The following is a 16,683-nucleotide window of genomic DNA, read 5'->3' as shown; positions in this document are numbered from 1 at the left end:
CGTGCTATAAGAAGCCGCAGCATTCGAAGCATGATGTTGGATGCCTCGCGTAGATATGCCTACTGTTTCGCCATTTCATAGCGCACAGACCCGTTAAAATAGCCGCCAGGAAAATGTGCCGTAAGCCTACCCACGCTTTCATTAACTGAGCTCTTTTGAGAATAAATACTTTTTCACGTGGGCAGGGCAAATGCGGTTTCAAATTATTAGGAAAACAGCTTAACCACTGTGGCTAACTACATCCACTCACTTCTCATCGAAATGCTTGCGTCTAGGTGTTCTCAGGGCCGGTTTTTAGCATAGGCCGGCTAGGCGGTCGCCTAGAGCGCCATGTGAAGAAGGGGCGCCGAAATGGCGCTCTCCTATGCGTAATTTTGCGATATGAAGTTTTTTTTATGAAGTCGCAATCAACAAAGAGTGGCGAAAGCGCTCCTCACGGCAAAGCGCCCCTCAGCCAATAGTAATATCGCTTCCAACTGTCTCTGGGAAGTCTGTGAACCAATAAACAGACAGTTCTGAGAAAGGGGGCGGGACGAGTGACAGCCTGCGCTCTATTTTGAATTTGGAGACTCACTCGAGGGACAGAGAGGGCAAGCGCAAACAATAGTGCTGCCCTGCTGGATGGAGATTATTATGTTCTCATTAAACCACTCATTGCATGATGCAGGAGTTTCAGAGGGTGTTTTGGAACTATGTGATTTAATCAGCAACCGTTTGTGATTATGGAAAGCCTAATAGTTATGAGGTTACTATTTGGAATTAGAGAGAAAAAGAGCTTTGTTTTTGATCAGAGAAATCGCTAGTTAGCATGCTAACATTAGCTAAGTATGCCAAGCAATGAAATCCAGTAAAGTAGCTGTTAGTAGCCTACTCACTACTCACTAACACCCACCTGATATCATAATAGGCCTACTTGCTTAGGTTGACAAGCAATGTAAAGTAAGACTGGTGCAATGTTTAAAACAATTTTAGCTGCCATATCTCCTTCCATCCACATGAATTACCTGCTTGTTGTAAGCTTAAAAAAACATTAATTTCCAGACCAGAATGACATAGCCTACATTAATCATGTAACAGAACCATGCACAGCAGACAAGTGAGGCTATTTACTATATTTTGTTGATTATGAAATTCAATAGCGTGACAGCTCTTCTCCCTTTCTCTCACCCTGTCCCTCCAGTTCAAACACATAGATAGCCCCCTTCTCATTCTCCTACTCACAAATGCACCACTATTTCCAGTCCAGAAATGAAATTGGTTTGGAAGACAGCACAAATGTGTAGCTTATTAAAATTGTTATGCTGCCATGCTTTGTGATGCTGTAGGTAGTGTAGATCAATGCAGACCTCCTTGGTAGGCTTATTGTCTACACATGCATTTTACATGCAAATGTAGGCCTACTGTATCACTCTCCTGGCATTTCAATTTCGCGTTACAATTCAAACACATTGATAACCTCCATCTCATACAATTCAAACACATTGATAACCTCCATCTCATTGGGGGCCCCACCACCATCACATCCAACATACCACACAGTGAAGCTACTTTCATGCGACTCAATCTGATGTGTTGGTCGCCTGTCAAAAAGAACCACAAATCCATTTGATGAAAAACGGTTATTGTTCTTGATGCTATTTAGTTAAGCTTACTACGGATATTACTCTTGTGATCTGTAAGGTATAAGAAGGGGGGGGGGGGGGGGGGGGGGGGGGGGGGGGGGTGGGGGGGGGGGGAGTGGTGGGGGGAGGGGGGGGGGGGGGGGGGGGGGGGGGGCAGAACTCAAACTCGCCTAGGGCACCAAATAAGCCAGAACCGGCCCTGGGTGTTCTCATAACAAGAATCATGATCTCAAATAGCTACCTCTCTGGGAAACATGTAGACTAGGCTATCTGTGACAGATCGTTTGGACATTTTCTTATAATCAAAGATGTTCTAGAACTATAAAGAAAGATATTTGATACAACCACGCCAGCCCCGCAGACCAAAGCGGGACCTGTTTAAAACGCTTTTCAAAAGATAAGTAGCCTATGAAAGGCGGGACTTAGATTGAGCTTGTTCACGTTATTGGCTGTGCCAACAGCAACAAATGCTGTGATTGGTAAAACGTCATTGTAAGTTGTGGAATCTCTCCTGGAACGGTATGAAGTTTTCTACGGTAGAGCGCTACACAATGATACAGTAAGTTGGCGCTACACTTTTCTCCTCGCTCGACCCCCCCAAAAGGTGAGGGATTTTCATGCCTGAATGATGGAGTCGGCCATGATGAAAAGTGTGGAGAGAGAGAAGGAGAGATGGGGAGAGAAAGAGAGAGAGAGAGAAAATGTGCAGAGATGGAGGGATGGAGAGAGGGATGCTCAATGGATGGAAAAGAAGAAGCACAGAGAGGAGGGAAACACACACACACATGCACACACACACACAGGTGTTTAGATATACTTTATACTCACAGTAGTGTCTCCAATCTATAGTGGGGGTCTTTCTGCAGAGCAGAGAGCTGCTCAACATCTGAGGCACTCAGGCCATTACCATGCAGCCACAGCACTTCAAGACGTGAGGAGTGTGAGGACAGGACGGAGGCCAGACGGGAACAACTTTTTACTGTCAGATTACAGCAAGCCAGCCTGGAACACACACACACACACACACACACACACACACACACACACACACACACACACACACACACACACACACACACACACATACACACACACACACACACACACACACACAGACAGTAAGAAAGAAAGAATTAAGGGAAAGGGTTTCAGGATGGAGAAAAAGAGAAATGGACAAGTGTGGAGGACAAGAGAGACATAAAGAACATTTGAGAGGGAGAGGAATAGAGAGAGAGAATGTGGAGGAGAAGATAGATAGACATTAGGGAGAAAGGAATAGAGAGAGAAGAAGTCAGCCATGAACAGAAGTGTGTGGGAAAAAAACATGCGGAGAAGAAGAACAGCAAAGAGAGATGGATATATATAGAGAGAGGGAGAGAGAGAGAGAGAGAGAGAGAGAGAGAGAGAGAGAGAGAGAGAGAGAGAGAGAGGGAGAACATGAAGAGAGAGGTGAGGGACGAGGGAGGATGGATGGATACAATATAACAAGTACATGTAGAGAGAGAGAGAGAGAGAGAGAGAGAGATATTGTGCAGAGAATTGTAGGAATAAAAAGAGGCAAAGCATATAGAGGGATGGAGAGACGGATGATGGATGGATGGAACAGAATAAGCACAGAGCACAGAGAAACGCATGCATGCATGCACACTCACACACAATGCCCAAAACAGACTCTCTACATGAGGTGATGCTTACTCCAGTCTCTCCAATCTACAGGGCTGATGTTGAAGTCCAGAACATAAAAGTTCTACTCCAGAGTCACGCAAATCATTGACACCCAGGTACAGACATGTGAGACGTGAGGAGTGTGAGGACAGGACAGAGGCCAGATGGGAACAACTCTTCTCAGTCAGCTTACAGGACTGCAGCCTGGAACAGAGAGAGAGAGAGAGAGAGAGAGAGAGAGAGAGAGAGAGAGAGAGAGAGAGAGACACACACACACACACAAATCTTAGAGTTTACAGATATATCCAGCAAAAACACATACACAGACACACACACACGGAAGAACTGTGAGGTCAGGACAGACCATCTACCCACACACACACACACACACACACACACACACACACACACACACACACACACACACACACACACACACACACACACACACACACACACACACAGAAAGAAAGAAAGAAAGAAAGAAAGAAAGAAAGAAAGAAAGAAAGAAGGAAATAAAACATTAAGGGAAACAGCCTCAGGGAGGTGAAAAAGGAGATAATGTGAGAGAGAGAGAGAGAGAGAGAGAGAGGGGGAGGGTGAGAGAGATGGGAGGAAAGAGATACTGAGAGATTAATAGAGACAGAGAAAGTTTGGAGGAGAAGAGAGAGAGATAGAGAACATTAGAGAAGGAGAGGGATACAGAGAGCTTTCCAGGCAGGAGTCAGCAGCGTTGTGGCTCTTTCAACGCCCGCGGTGTGATCGCGGCACGAGTCCTATGGTCCCAAATATATCCCGTTTTAGAGATATTGATAGAGTAAGAAAAAACAAGCAGAGAGACAGAGAGAGAGGGAAAGAAATTGAAAGAGGGGAGGCAAAAACATGTACACCGTGTCCCAAAAGTTTGTGCACCCCAATGGGCAACATTGTTGTCTGTTCATCTCCAAAACGGGTTGCACCTGTTCAGCCAGGTGTTGTGAGGTTGTTTAATTAGTTCATCTGTTTGTGATTGGCCTATAAATTTCTTGGTTGACCATGAAGCATGTCACTGAGAGAACCTTTTTGGTAGTGTTGCCACGATGACAAAACAAAAATCTGGAAAAGCTGCACTTTCACAATCTCAAGTCCGTGCTCAAGCCATTGCTTTGCGCAGGGCAGGGAAAACTTGCAGGGAGGTAGCTCAGGACCTTGGCAGAAGCATAAGATGGGTGAAGAAGTGGTGGCAGAGATACGAGAGTTGTGACTCCCTTGAAGACATGCCCCTGACCCGTGCAGGTCACCTCTCAGTTCTGATTCCGAGGACCAAGGACCTCATTCGCAAGGCCAAGGGAAAGAGACACCAATCCTGCCGCAGACTCAGTCGAAGACTGAAGAATCTTGGGGAAGCAGTCTCTAAGAACACCATCCATCGTTTTCTGACTGAGAAACTGGGTCTGAGAGCATTCAAAAGACAGCGGATTCCTCGCCTTACCAAACTGCAAAAGGAGAAGCGACTTGCTTTTGCGAAGAGGTATGTTAAAATGACCCCAAGAGAATGGGAAAATTGGGTTTTCTCTGATGAGTGCCCTCTCTACTTATTTCCAACTCCTAATAGTCAAAATGACCGCATTTATACTGACAATCGAATGAAAGTGCCACCTTCTGAACAGGTCAAGTTCAGCGCCCATGTGATGGTTTGGGGGGCAATGTCATCTTCAGGGCTGTCAGAATTGCATGTTGTACCCCAGGGTACCACCATCAATGCTGAATATTATGTTAAGAGCATTCTCCAGCCAGTGCTACTTCCTATTCTCACCAGAAAGAAGAAATCAGGCCCTGTCACAGGTAGGAAGATGTTCAACAGGCGTTCGGAAATGGTCTTCGTGCAAGATGGTGCCCCTGCACACACTGCTAAAACAACTCAGCAGTGGTGTTCTGAGCAGCTTCCTGGCTTTCTGAGCAAAGTGGAATGGCCACCCAACTCCCCGGACCTCAACCCGATTGAGAACTGCTGGGGTATCCTGAACAGTCGGGTCTTCCACAGCCCACCTCCTACCACCATGAAGCAGCTCACTGCGAGGGCTGTGCGGGAGTGGGGCAACATTGAGCCTTCCATTCTGAAGAACTTAGTGCATTCTATGCCCGACAGGCTGAAGGCAGTAATTAAGATGCGGGGGGGGACACACTGGCTTTTGAATAAATGCATTTTGTTGAATATTCACAATCTGAGTTGACTTTTTCTGTGGTGCACAAACTTATGGGACACGGTGTAGGATGGAGAGATGGAAAAGAAGAAGCCCACCAAAGAGTAATCCTGGGTAATCCTGACTCTGTTTGTTTTTTTAGTTAAGTCTGTGTGTGGTTTGCTGGAAACTAACTCATGTATTTGCTTTCGTTCAAGAACTGAAAACGGCAAGCAAAATCAATCAATCTATCAATCAACAGAGAGATATGAGGGAGAGGGGTGATGGAGGATGGATGATGCAATAGAACAAGTAGAGGGATGAGAGAGAGGGAGAGAGAGATTGTGCAGAGAGATGCAGAGATGGAGGAATAAAAAGAGACAAAGCATGCAGAGAGATGAAGAGATGTGGACAGAGGGATTATGGATGAATGTATGGATGGATGAAACAGAATAAGCACACAGAGGACAGAAACACGCACACATTCACATACGCATGCACATACGCATGCACACATGCACACTCGCGCACACACACACACACACACACACACACACACACACACACACACACACACACACACACACACACACACACACACACACACACTGCCCAAAACACTCACTACATGAAGTGATACTTACCATAGTGTTTCCAATCTGCAGTGTTGATGTTGAAGTCCTGAACATAAACGTTCCACTCCAGAGTCACACAGCTCATTGATATTAAGGTCCAAACATTTGAGACGTGAGGAGTCTGAGGTCAGGACAGAGGCCAGATGGGAACAACTCTTCTCTGTCAGCTCACAGGACTGCAGCCTGGAACAGAGAGAGAGAAACATCTCTTCTCTGTCATTTTACACTCATATAACCAGGGAAGCGCACACGCACACGCACACGCACACACACACACACACACACACACACACACGCACACACACACGCACACGCACACGCACACACACACACACACACAGTGGGACTGTGAGGTTAGGACAGACCATATCTCTCCCCTTCTTTAAAACACACACACACACACTCTTTCGCACACACACAGACACATAAACACAAACACACACAAGTACACACTCTGAAAGACTGTGAAGTCACAGCAGGCACCATATCTCCCCAATAAACACAGATTACACTCTCATACACACAAGGACTGTGAAGTCAAAACATCTCTCCCCTATAAATACTCAGAATGACACACACAAACACATCCACACCGTCCCAAAAACCCACGCAAAGAACATACATAACACAGCCCCCCCCCCCACACACACAGTACCAACACTTCACAGCAGTCAGAAAGTAACACAGTGTATAACTTACGTTGACGTGGTGGATGTTGAGACCACTGGCACCAGTTTCTTAAGAACATCATCAGGGCTGAGGAGTTCAGTCCGATCTTTCTCTGGTGTCTTCATGTATTTCTGAAGGTCAAATCCAACCAAGTGCTCTTTTGACATCCTGAGTTCAAATTTCACAGTCCTCCACTGTCCTGGTATAAGCATCTCTACAGACAGCTTTCCCCACATCCTGTCAGTGTGTTCCACTACAGCATGCTGATTCAGCTCATTCAGACAGTAGAACAGGTTGATCCTTCTGTCTGAACGACTCTCACCTCTGATCTTCTCTTTGACAAACTGGATTGTCTGCACAGAGCTCTCTGATTGGCAACTGGGTTTTGGCAGTAGGTGTTTAAGGAGGTTCTGATTGGACTCCAGTGTAAGGCCCAGAAGAAAGCGGAGGAAAAGGTCCAGGTGTCCATTCCTACTCTTTAGGGCCAGATCCACTGCAGTCTTGAGCAGGTCATGAAGTGTTAAGCTGAGCTGAGATGCTTGATGTTGGTCAGTCGTGTTTCTGTATCTATTGCTGAAGCAGAGAAACACATATAATGCTGCCAGGAACTCCTGGATATTTATATGCACAAAGCTGAATACCTCCGAATGGTAAAAATCCTTCTCCTCTCTGAAGATCTGAGTACACACTCCTGAGTACACTGACGCTTCTGTGCCATAAATGCCAGCCTCTCTCATATCTTCTTCATAGAAGATCAGATTCCCCTTCTTCAGCTGCTGATATGCAAGCTTTCCCAGTTTGAAAATTATCTCTTGTTCGGATTCTTTTCTATCCATGTACTTGTTCTTCTTAATGTTTGTCTGAATGATGAGAAAGTGGCTGTACATTTGAGTCATAGTCCTTGGAATTTCAGCTTTGTCTGATTCTTCTGATGTTCTCTCTGCAACAATGGCTACAATCCAGCAGAAGACTGGAATGTGGCACATGATGTAGAGGCTCCTGGATGCCTTCAGGTGTCTGATGACTCTGCTGGCCAGACTCTCATCACTGAATCGCTTCCCAAAGTACTCTTCTTTTTGTGGATTATTGAAGCCCCTTATTTCTGTCACCTGGTCCACACACTCAGGAGGGATCTGACTGGCTGCTGCTGGTCGGGTGGTGATCCAGAGGAGAGCAGAGGGAAGCAGATTCCCCTGGATGAGATTTGACAGCAACATGTCGACTGAGAGCTGCTCTGTCACATCACAACATTTTGGCTTGTGGCCGAACTGTAAAGGAAGTCGGCACTCATCCAGACCATCAAAGACGAACATCACCCTGTGCTCTGAACTGGTGAGTATTTCTTCTGCTTTTATCTCTGGGTAGAAGTGCTGGATAAGACCCAACAGACTGAGTTTCTTTTCCTTCATCAGGTTCAGCTCCCGAAAAGGAAAAGGAAATATGAAGGGGACATCCTGATTGGCTTTCCCTTCAGCCCAGTCCAGAATGAACTTCTGCACAGATACCGTTTTTCCAATGCCAGCCACTCCCTTTGTCAGCACTGATCTGATGGGTTTGACTTGTCCAGATCCAGATTTAAAAATGTCACTGCATTCGATTGGTCTGCCTCGAGCTACTTTTCTCCAGAATGTTCTCTCTATCTGTCTGACCTCGTGTTCATTATTGACCTCTCCCGTCCACCCTTCTGTGATGTAGAGATCTGTGTAGACCTTGTTCAATTCTGTGGAATTTCCCTGCTCTGTGCTGCCCTCAAGTAGACACTGAAATCTTTTCTGCAGATGAGACTTGTGGATCTGCTGCATTTCCTGCACATGATCACGCTGCTGTCTGAGAAGAAAAAAAAACAGGATTTGATATCAACTTGAATCACAAATAATTTTATGGCAATTAATGCCATCAATGTCTATCTCTCTCTCTCTCTCTCTCTCTCTCTCTCTCTCTCTCACCCACACACACATACAGAGTAGCAAGCAGGCAAGTGTATATTCAAGGGCTAGAACACCAAGGAAGCTAGCACCCCAAGTCTATCGAGCTCCACAAGTCTCTTGCATGGCTGTATAGGCTTTATAACTATTAATTTGTGAAATAACAAAATATCAATCGAGCAATTATATCATTATGAGCACATACACGACTGCCATTCAATGTGCTTGGGAAACAGAAATAAGAAAATATTATAGAAAGTAAGCCTGCAGTTAAATAACCCTAATAATAAATAGGGATATACAAAATACCACTAGAGGCCTCTGTTCAGGAGGATATACAGTCCCAGGAAAAAGTTTGTACACCCTTTGAAATTTCTTACATTTCTGTCAAAATTGGTCATAAAACATGGTCTGATCTTCCCGGAAATCAGAAGAAGGAACAACCAGAGTGTGCTTTAACTAATTCAACCCAAACATTTACAAGTTTTCATATTTTCATTGGCCATAAGATGTAAACATTCACAGGACAGCAAAGCATAAGTAAGTACACCCTTGCATTCAATAGGTTTTAACCCTAAGTTAGGCGCAATAACCTCAACCAGATGTTTCCTGTAGTTGCAGATCAGATTAACAAAACAATCTGGATGTATCTGGTCTCCCTCTTCTTTAGAAAACTGCCTCTCGTCAGCTAGGTTTGTGGGATGTCTGAAGTGCATAGCTTTCTTGACTTCATGCCATATAATCTCAATTGTTTTTTGTCAGGGCTTTGACTGGGCTATTCCAGAATGTGTATTTCATTATTATGAAGCCATTCTAAAGTCGATTTGCTTCTAAAGTATGGGTTGTTGTCACATTTCTGCACCCATCCTCTTGTGTGCTTCAACTGTGTGACAGACTACCTCACTTTTTTCTGTAAAATATCTCGACAAACTTCTGAGTTCATTGTTCCACTGATAATAGCAAACTGAAAAGGGCCTGAGGCAGCAAGGTAGCCGCATATAATGATGCTCCCGCCACCATACTCAAAGGTGGAGATGATGTTTTGGTGATGGTGTGGTTCTCCAGTTCTCCTCCAAACGTGACATTGTGTGTTCCCCTGAACAATTCAACTTTGGTTTCAACGTTGGTCTACAGAATATTTTGCAGTAATTCTATGAAGCATATAAATGCTTTTTCGCAAACCTCAAAGGTGCAGCAATATTTTTTTGGACAGAAACCCCATTCATTTTAGATTGGCAGAATGAATCCCATTTTTAGCTATTCTTGGTTACATCTCCTCTTCTGAGTATGGTGGCGGGAGAATCATTATATGTGGCTACCTTGCTGCCTCAGGCCCTTGACAGTTTGCTATTATCAGTGGAACAATGAACTCAAGTTTATTGTGATATTTTACAGAAAAAAACGTGAGGAAGTCTGTCACACAGTTTAAGCACACAAGAGTATGGGTCCTGAAATGTGACAACAACCCATACTTTAGAAGCAAATCGACATTAGAATGGCTTCATAATAATGAAATACACATTCTGAAATAGCCCAGTCAAACCCCTGACAAAAAACAATTGAGATTATATGGCATGAAGTCAAGAAAGCTATGCACTCCATACATCCCACAAACCTTGCTGACGAGAGGCAGTTCTCTAAAGAAGAGGGAGACAAGATACAAACAGATTGTTTTGTTAATCTGATCTGCAACTATAGGATAAGTCTGGTTGATGATATTGCAACTAACCGAGGGTTAAAACCTACTTAATGCAAGGGTGTACTTACTTATGCCCTGCGCTTCTGTGAATGTTATGGCCTTATGACCAATAAAAATATGATAACATGTAAATGTTTGGGTGGAATTAATTAAAGCAGACTCTTATTGTTCCTTCTTGAGATTTCCAGGAAGATCAGACCATGTTTTATAATCAATTTTGACAGAAATGTAAGAAATTTCAAAGGGTGTACAAACTTTTTCCTGGGACTGTAATTAAAATCTATCTATCTAACACCCCACTGCGTGTCAGGCTACCCCCGAACCTCATAGTGAACCATGAATGACAATATTTAGGTAGGTATGTACGTAAATATGTAACCTTTTTAAAATTGACACCAATGCAGTCTTTCAAATCGGATACTCTGAAATTGGCTCTGTTATTTACCTAGAAGCCAATACAAACTCCACTAGAGGGAAGACGAGTGATTTCTTGAATTCAATTGGTTTGTCAGATAATCATTCATTTTGTGGCAGAGGTCTCCAAATGTTATGTATACGGTAGTCGTCAGTGATGTGCGGGTCGACGAAAAAATAGCTATAATTACAATTTACTTCTTTTCATAACACACACACACAAACACACACACACAAACAGAAGAAGTGTGAGTCTAAGTGCCCTTGAGAGGGCAATTTGACATGTCTCCAAAAACAAATCTGTAACTCTGTGAGTTTTTGTCATTGAAACACATAAGTTACGCCATTAGAAACCTCAGACCTTCCAGATTTCAAACATATATATATTAAATAAATTATATAGCTGGCCCAATTTAAAGAAAGTGAAAAGAAATCTTCGCATATTCTGTACTCTCTGCCTGTAGCAGCCACACCTATAGCTATTCACATGTAAAGTACCGGTGCTTGAGTGGCTATTCAGAGGTGACAACACGCCCCTTTCAGGTAGGGTAAACACAGCAGACATAGAGTGACAGGGGGGTTGGGGCTATCAGAGCACATGGGGATTGACAGGGGGGTGTGGGCCATTAGAGGTTTTTCACACCTATCTCATTAGTATTCAAATGAGACAGGCAGTGGCAGTGACATAGTCATTCTTTTTTGCATTTTGTATGAAAACAACAAAACATTTCTAAATGCCCTTTTCACTTTTATGCTGCCAACACATTTGTTTACAAGATTCAAACTTCAAACGTCTTGGCTAGATATATTTATTGTGTGTTTTCTTGAACTTTTTGAAGACGTCTGAAACCTGTTTTTTTGTACAGTTGTGTTTATACTCAATTTAAATAAAATATGTTTGTATGACATCCATTTTTTTTCAGATTATTTCTTGTCAGGCTTTTCACAATACAACCATATATTCCACTTTTGCATAGATGCTTACTGTTAGCTGAAAATACTTGAAAATGTCAGGGTGGTGCAAGCAGCCTAAAAGCCTCTGAAAGGCCTTAGACCTCAGAGGGTTAAAACCAAATTTTCTCTAGATGTCACACTTTGCCCTGGACAAGTGTTGATTATTTTATATACACCGTTGGCAAATTCAAATTGTATCCCCTCTTGCATTACAATCCATTACTGAAACTAGACTGCCTGTGCAGTCGCCTTCGACTGCTTAAGGTATATCCCCGAAATGCGACGCTTCCAGTCCCCCATCATTCCTACCACTCCCGTCCACCATTTCGTAAACGTATATGATACATACAGACGTGACATGACGTGCATAGGCTTAAAACCAAATGACTATTGTGAAAATGAAGCAAAAAATTGGGCAAATGGTAATACTGTTTTAATGGTTCAGTGGATATACCACATTAGGTACAGTGTAATAACCAGTGTAACAATATTTAATACAATGTAATTTTTTTTACTTACATCATGTGTTTGTGCGTAAGTGGTATTACATGGTATTGCATATTGTTACACTGGTATTACACTATATTACATGGTATTGCATACTGTTACACTCGTTATTACACTCTACCTGATATTGCATATTGTTACACTGGTATTACACTAGTATTACATGGTATTAAATATTGTTACATTGGTTATTACACTGTACCTAATATGGTAGATTCACTGAAATGGTGAACCATTAAAATAAGGTGTTACCGGGCAAATCAATCCACCCAGTCAGAAGTTATGGGCCAAATGAAAATTCCGCCATTTTGAAAGTGTTGTCTTCCATACTCGAATCAGTTCATGAACCTACCCTAGAGCATTCACACACAAAATCTGGGACAAATCCATCCACCCGGTCAGAAGGTATGGACCAAACAAAAATTCGTCCATCTTGAATTCAGCCATCTTGAAAGTGTTGACCTCCCAACTCGAAGCAGTTCATGAACCTACCCTAGAGCATTCACACACCAAATCTGGGACAAATCCATCCACCCGGTCAGAAGTTATGGACCAAACAAAAATTCGGCCATCTTGAATTCAGCCATCTTGAAAGTGTTGACCTCCAAACTCGAATCAGTTCATGAACCTGCCCTAGAGCATTCACCCAAAAAATCTGGGACAAATCCAAACATCCGTTCAAAAGTTATCGCGTTAACACGAAAGACCTTACGCGGCGGACGCGGCGGACGCGGCGCACGCAAAACCATTACATCCCCGACGCTCCGCGTTTCGGGGATATAAATAATTAGAAATGCTAGGCTAAGGCTACGTCTACATGATAGTCTATTATTTTACTTTCGCATAACTTACAAAATTATAAATTACAGCTTTTGCTACCCGCCCACGTTCATGACTACCCACCCACATACCAACCCACCCAAAAAATTCCAGAATTCTGAAAATCTGCCCTTTAAGCAAATATTTGACCCCCTGGGTACCATGTATGTACCATGTATGTACCATGTGTGTGTGTGTGTGTGTGTGTGTGTGTGTGTGTGTGTGTGTGTGTGTGCTGAATATCAGAGTGCTGATCTTACTGTTCAGGTGAAGTGTCTCCTTGGAAATCCTTGGACATGTCACTCTTCATAGACACACAGGTAGGTGTTGGAGAGGGTGATCTCCTCTTAGACACAGACTCATCCATCCTAGACAATAAGAGAGGTGATGAGTGAGTGAGTGTGTATGTCGGAATGAGTAATGGGATGTGTAAGTAGAAAATTCTGTCTCTCTCTTACACACACACACACACACACACACACACACACACACACACACACACACACACACACACACACACACACACACACACACACACACACACAGACAGACTATAGCAAGAATCCCATTGGTTCGACATCCCATTAGTCTGACAGGTGGGCTCGTCTTTCCAGGCATAAAACACACACACACAAAAAAACCATCCCTTTACCAGAGATTCTTTAAGTATATAGAGATATGTTAACATAATACGTTTCTATGGGCACCTAACGTCACCAGGTTCCGGTCTGCCTAAAGGGGCGTGTCATAATGCTCCTAGCATTGAATAGAACAGTCCTCAGGTCTGCCTAGGTCTGCCTAAAGGGGGATTTCCCCCCCCAATAATAGAACCCGGAAACAATGGGCCAATGGAACCTCTCTCTCTCTACTCTCTCTGCCTTTACTGATAGTTATGGTTGGTATTGTTTTGTTTTGGGCATAGTTTTAACTTTTAGGTTAACTTATTCTTATTGTATACTTTTGTATACTTTGTAATTGTATACTTACAGAACATGCCTTTTACTGACGGTTAGGTTTAGGAATAGTTTTGGTTGAGTTGCAGGCCAAAGAAAAAAGAAGAACCCGCCTTTATGTTCTCTACATGTTATACCAAATGTTCTGAGCAATCAAAGCGTGTTAATAACCGTCACTGGTACACACTCAAATCAAATACTAATCTTGGTGATGCATTTCAGAACCAACCAACCAGTGTAAAAACCTGGACATGTTGGCAAAGTTTTCTTTTCTCTAATTAGACTCTATGTGACTTTGCAGGTCTGACATTATTTGATGGGTTGACAAGGGGATACAATACTTTTCATGATGGCCCCTGGTGGCCAGATTTAAACACTGCAAGTATTGTCTTTATTTTGTCTTCCCATTATGGGATTATGTATAGACTACTTGTATTGGTATAGCCTATGGATCTTTTGCACTCACAGGGGCTGGTGTACTACTATGTTTTTCTTGTAATATTTATAAATTGTCTAAATCTGTGACCAGTCATTTTGTCATGTCATGGGACTGATTAACTGGTTGCTGTCAGCATGAACTACTAGAGGACAATTTATAAGGGGTGTCTTCACTTAGCCTCGCGCGCCATCCTATGTACTTCTGCCAAGACACTTTGCTCCGCGCTACTGTACGTCTGGTACCTGTCCTCTGTGGAGCGATGTTGACCGGTAGGATTTGCGTCTGTGTTCTGACAAACGGTCCTACTTTGTAATTTTATCCTACGGTAGGATGTTCTGTCAGACATGTCTGGTAAACGGTCCTACATCGCCATAGATAGACGTCAGACATGTTTGTTCGACAACTTATAAGTTAAATCCTGATTTTTCCGTAGATGTCCTTCCTGCTTCCTGCAATCGCGTCAGATCAAACAAAGTCCAGACCATGAATAAGAAATTAAATGGTAGTATTATGGGATGGTCAGGACCAGGCTAGTCTTCACTATGCTTGTGTAAAACCTTGAGAAAGTTAATAAGTTTTAACATGTGGTTGGACTAATGGGATATCGGACTAACCGACTAACACAGTGAAGAACTTTTCAGAGAACGGAGAAAGGGTAAGTGTGCATGAAGACTGTTTGGAGGAATGATATGCTAATACGCAATAGAAACCCATCTGATAACACACTACATTGCCAAAAGCATTTGCTAACCTGCCTTGATTCACATATGAATTAACTGTGCGCACTGGCACATGTTGAAAGAGGAAGAGACCTGCTCCAAACTGTTCCCACAGGATTGGGAGCATGGAACTGTCCAAAATGTTTTGGTCTCCTAAAGCTGGAGTAGCTGCAAAAGGTAGACCGACATCATTTGGAACCATATGCTTTAGGAATGGGATGATTTTTAAGTTCATATGCTTGTCAAGGCAGGTTAGCGAATACTTTTGGCATATATTGTATAAAACGTTTAATGTTTCTTGTGGGGCCCTTATATATCCTAGATAATTCATATACAGTATAGGTCAAAACTTTGGACACATCTCTCTTTATTTGCATAGCTATTTACAGCGCGGAGGGCATCAAAACTGAGCATGACCAAATATAGAAATATGTGCCTAACAAAAAACATAAATTCTAGCAGTTTTCCAATAGTGGTGTCAGCTATCTATCCACCTGACATCAACACGACACAATGGTTCCATAGGTTTCAACAACCTTATTTCTGTCCTTGGCGGGACGGTACCATGGTCAGGGTACCTCAGTCATGGAGGAAGATGGGGAGAGCACTGGTTAATTACTCCCCTCCACTAACCTGGCGGGTCGGGAGTCGAACCAGCAACCTTTGGGCTACAAGTCTGATACCCTAACTGCTAACCCATGACTGCCCAATGATTATGCCGCAGCAATTATGAAACACCTTGCACTTTAAGATCTAGTTTGCGCAGCGTTTGGCACTTTTCTGCATGTTTGCACACACTGGAATTGATACTTGGAATTATGGATTTTGTGTATGAAATGTGCTATACAAATGTGTGAGAGAGAGAGAGAGAGAGAGAGAGAGAGAGAGAGAGAGAGAGAGAGAGAGAGAGAGAGAGAGAGAGAGAGAGAGAGAGAGAGAGAGAGAGGTGAATAGTACAGTGCTGATCTTACTGTTGAGGTGATGAACTGTCTCCTTTAAAATTGATGTAAAAATCCTTGGACATGTCACTCTTCATAGACACACAGGTGGGTGTTGGAGAGGGTGGTCTCCTCTTAGACACAGACTCCTCCATCCTACACAATAGAAGAGAGGGATGAGTGAGTGAGTGTGTGTGTGTGTGTGTGTGTGGAGAGGCAGCCTTTAGCTGCTATGCTGCAAAGCTTTGGAACTAGCTTCTTGACGATGTAAAAACTGCACCCACTAATGATTTTAAACTAATATTTTAAATCATGACTATAGACAAAGCTGTTCCCCCATGCCTTCCCTTAGCAGCTCTGAATGAATAACTTTTGATGTTAACATTTTTAATCCAATCTGATTCTTTTTTCATATTTCATATTGTTTTTTTTTCCAACTTTATTTAGACAGAACAGTGAAGAGTGGGACAGGGAGTGAGTGGGAGAGAGAGAGAGACGGGGGAGGATCTGGAAATGACCTCGCATCGGGAATCGAACCCTGGTCCCCCGTGTAGCAGCCTAGT

General features: G+C 43.2%; 1 protein-coding gene across 1 annotated transcript in view; it reads right to left on the bottom strand.

Annotated features, from left to right (window-relative positions):
* Positions 1-3,313: 3,313 nt before the first annotated feature.
* LOC134448749 (NACHT, LRR and PYD domains-containing protein 3-like) overlaps positions 3,314-16,683 on the bottom strand; it is a 36,705-nt gene continuing 23,335 nt past the window's right edge. Inside the window, exons 4-8 of the mRNA XM_063198404.1 lie at positions 16,154-16,276; positions 13,332-13,439; positions 6,784-8,580; positions 6,094-6,267; positions 3,314-3,491 (exon numbers count right to left, since the gene is read on the bottom strand). Of these exons, the coding sequence (XP_063054474.1) occupies positions 3,314-3,491; positions 6,094-6,267; positions 6,784-8,580; positions 13,332-13,439; positions 16,154-16,276 (2,380 nt within the window). The remainder of the gene's footprint in view (positions 3,492-6,093; positions 6,268-6,783; positions 8,581-13,331; positions 13,440-16,153; positions 16,277-16,683) is intronic.

This window comes from Engraulis encrasicolus, chromosome 5 (genome assembly GCF_034702125.1).
Source record: "Engraulis encrasicolus isolate BLACKSEA-1 chromosome 5, IST_EnEncr_1.0, whole genome shotgun sequence".
In the NCBI taxonomy this organism is placed as follows: domain Eukaryota; kingdom Metazoa; phylum Chordata; class Actinopteri; order Clupeiformes; family Engraulidae; genus Engraulis; species Engraulis encrasicolus.
The sequence above is the reverse complement of the archived record's forward strand: the minus strand, read 5'-3'. Positions and strand labels throughout refer to the sequence as shown.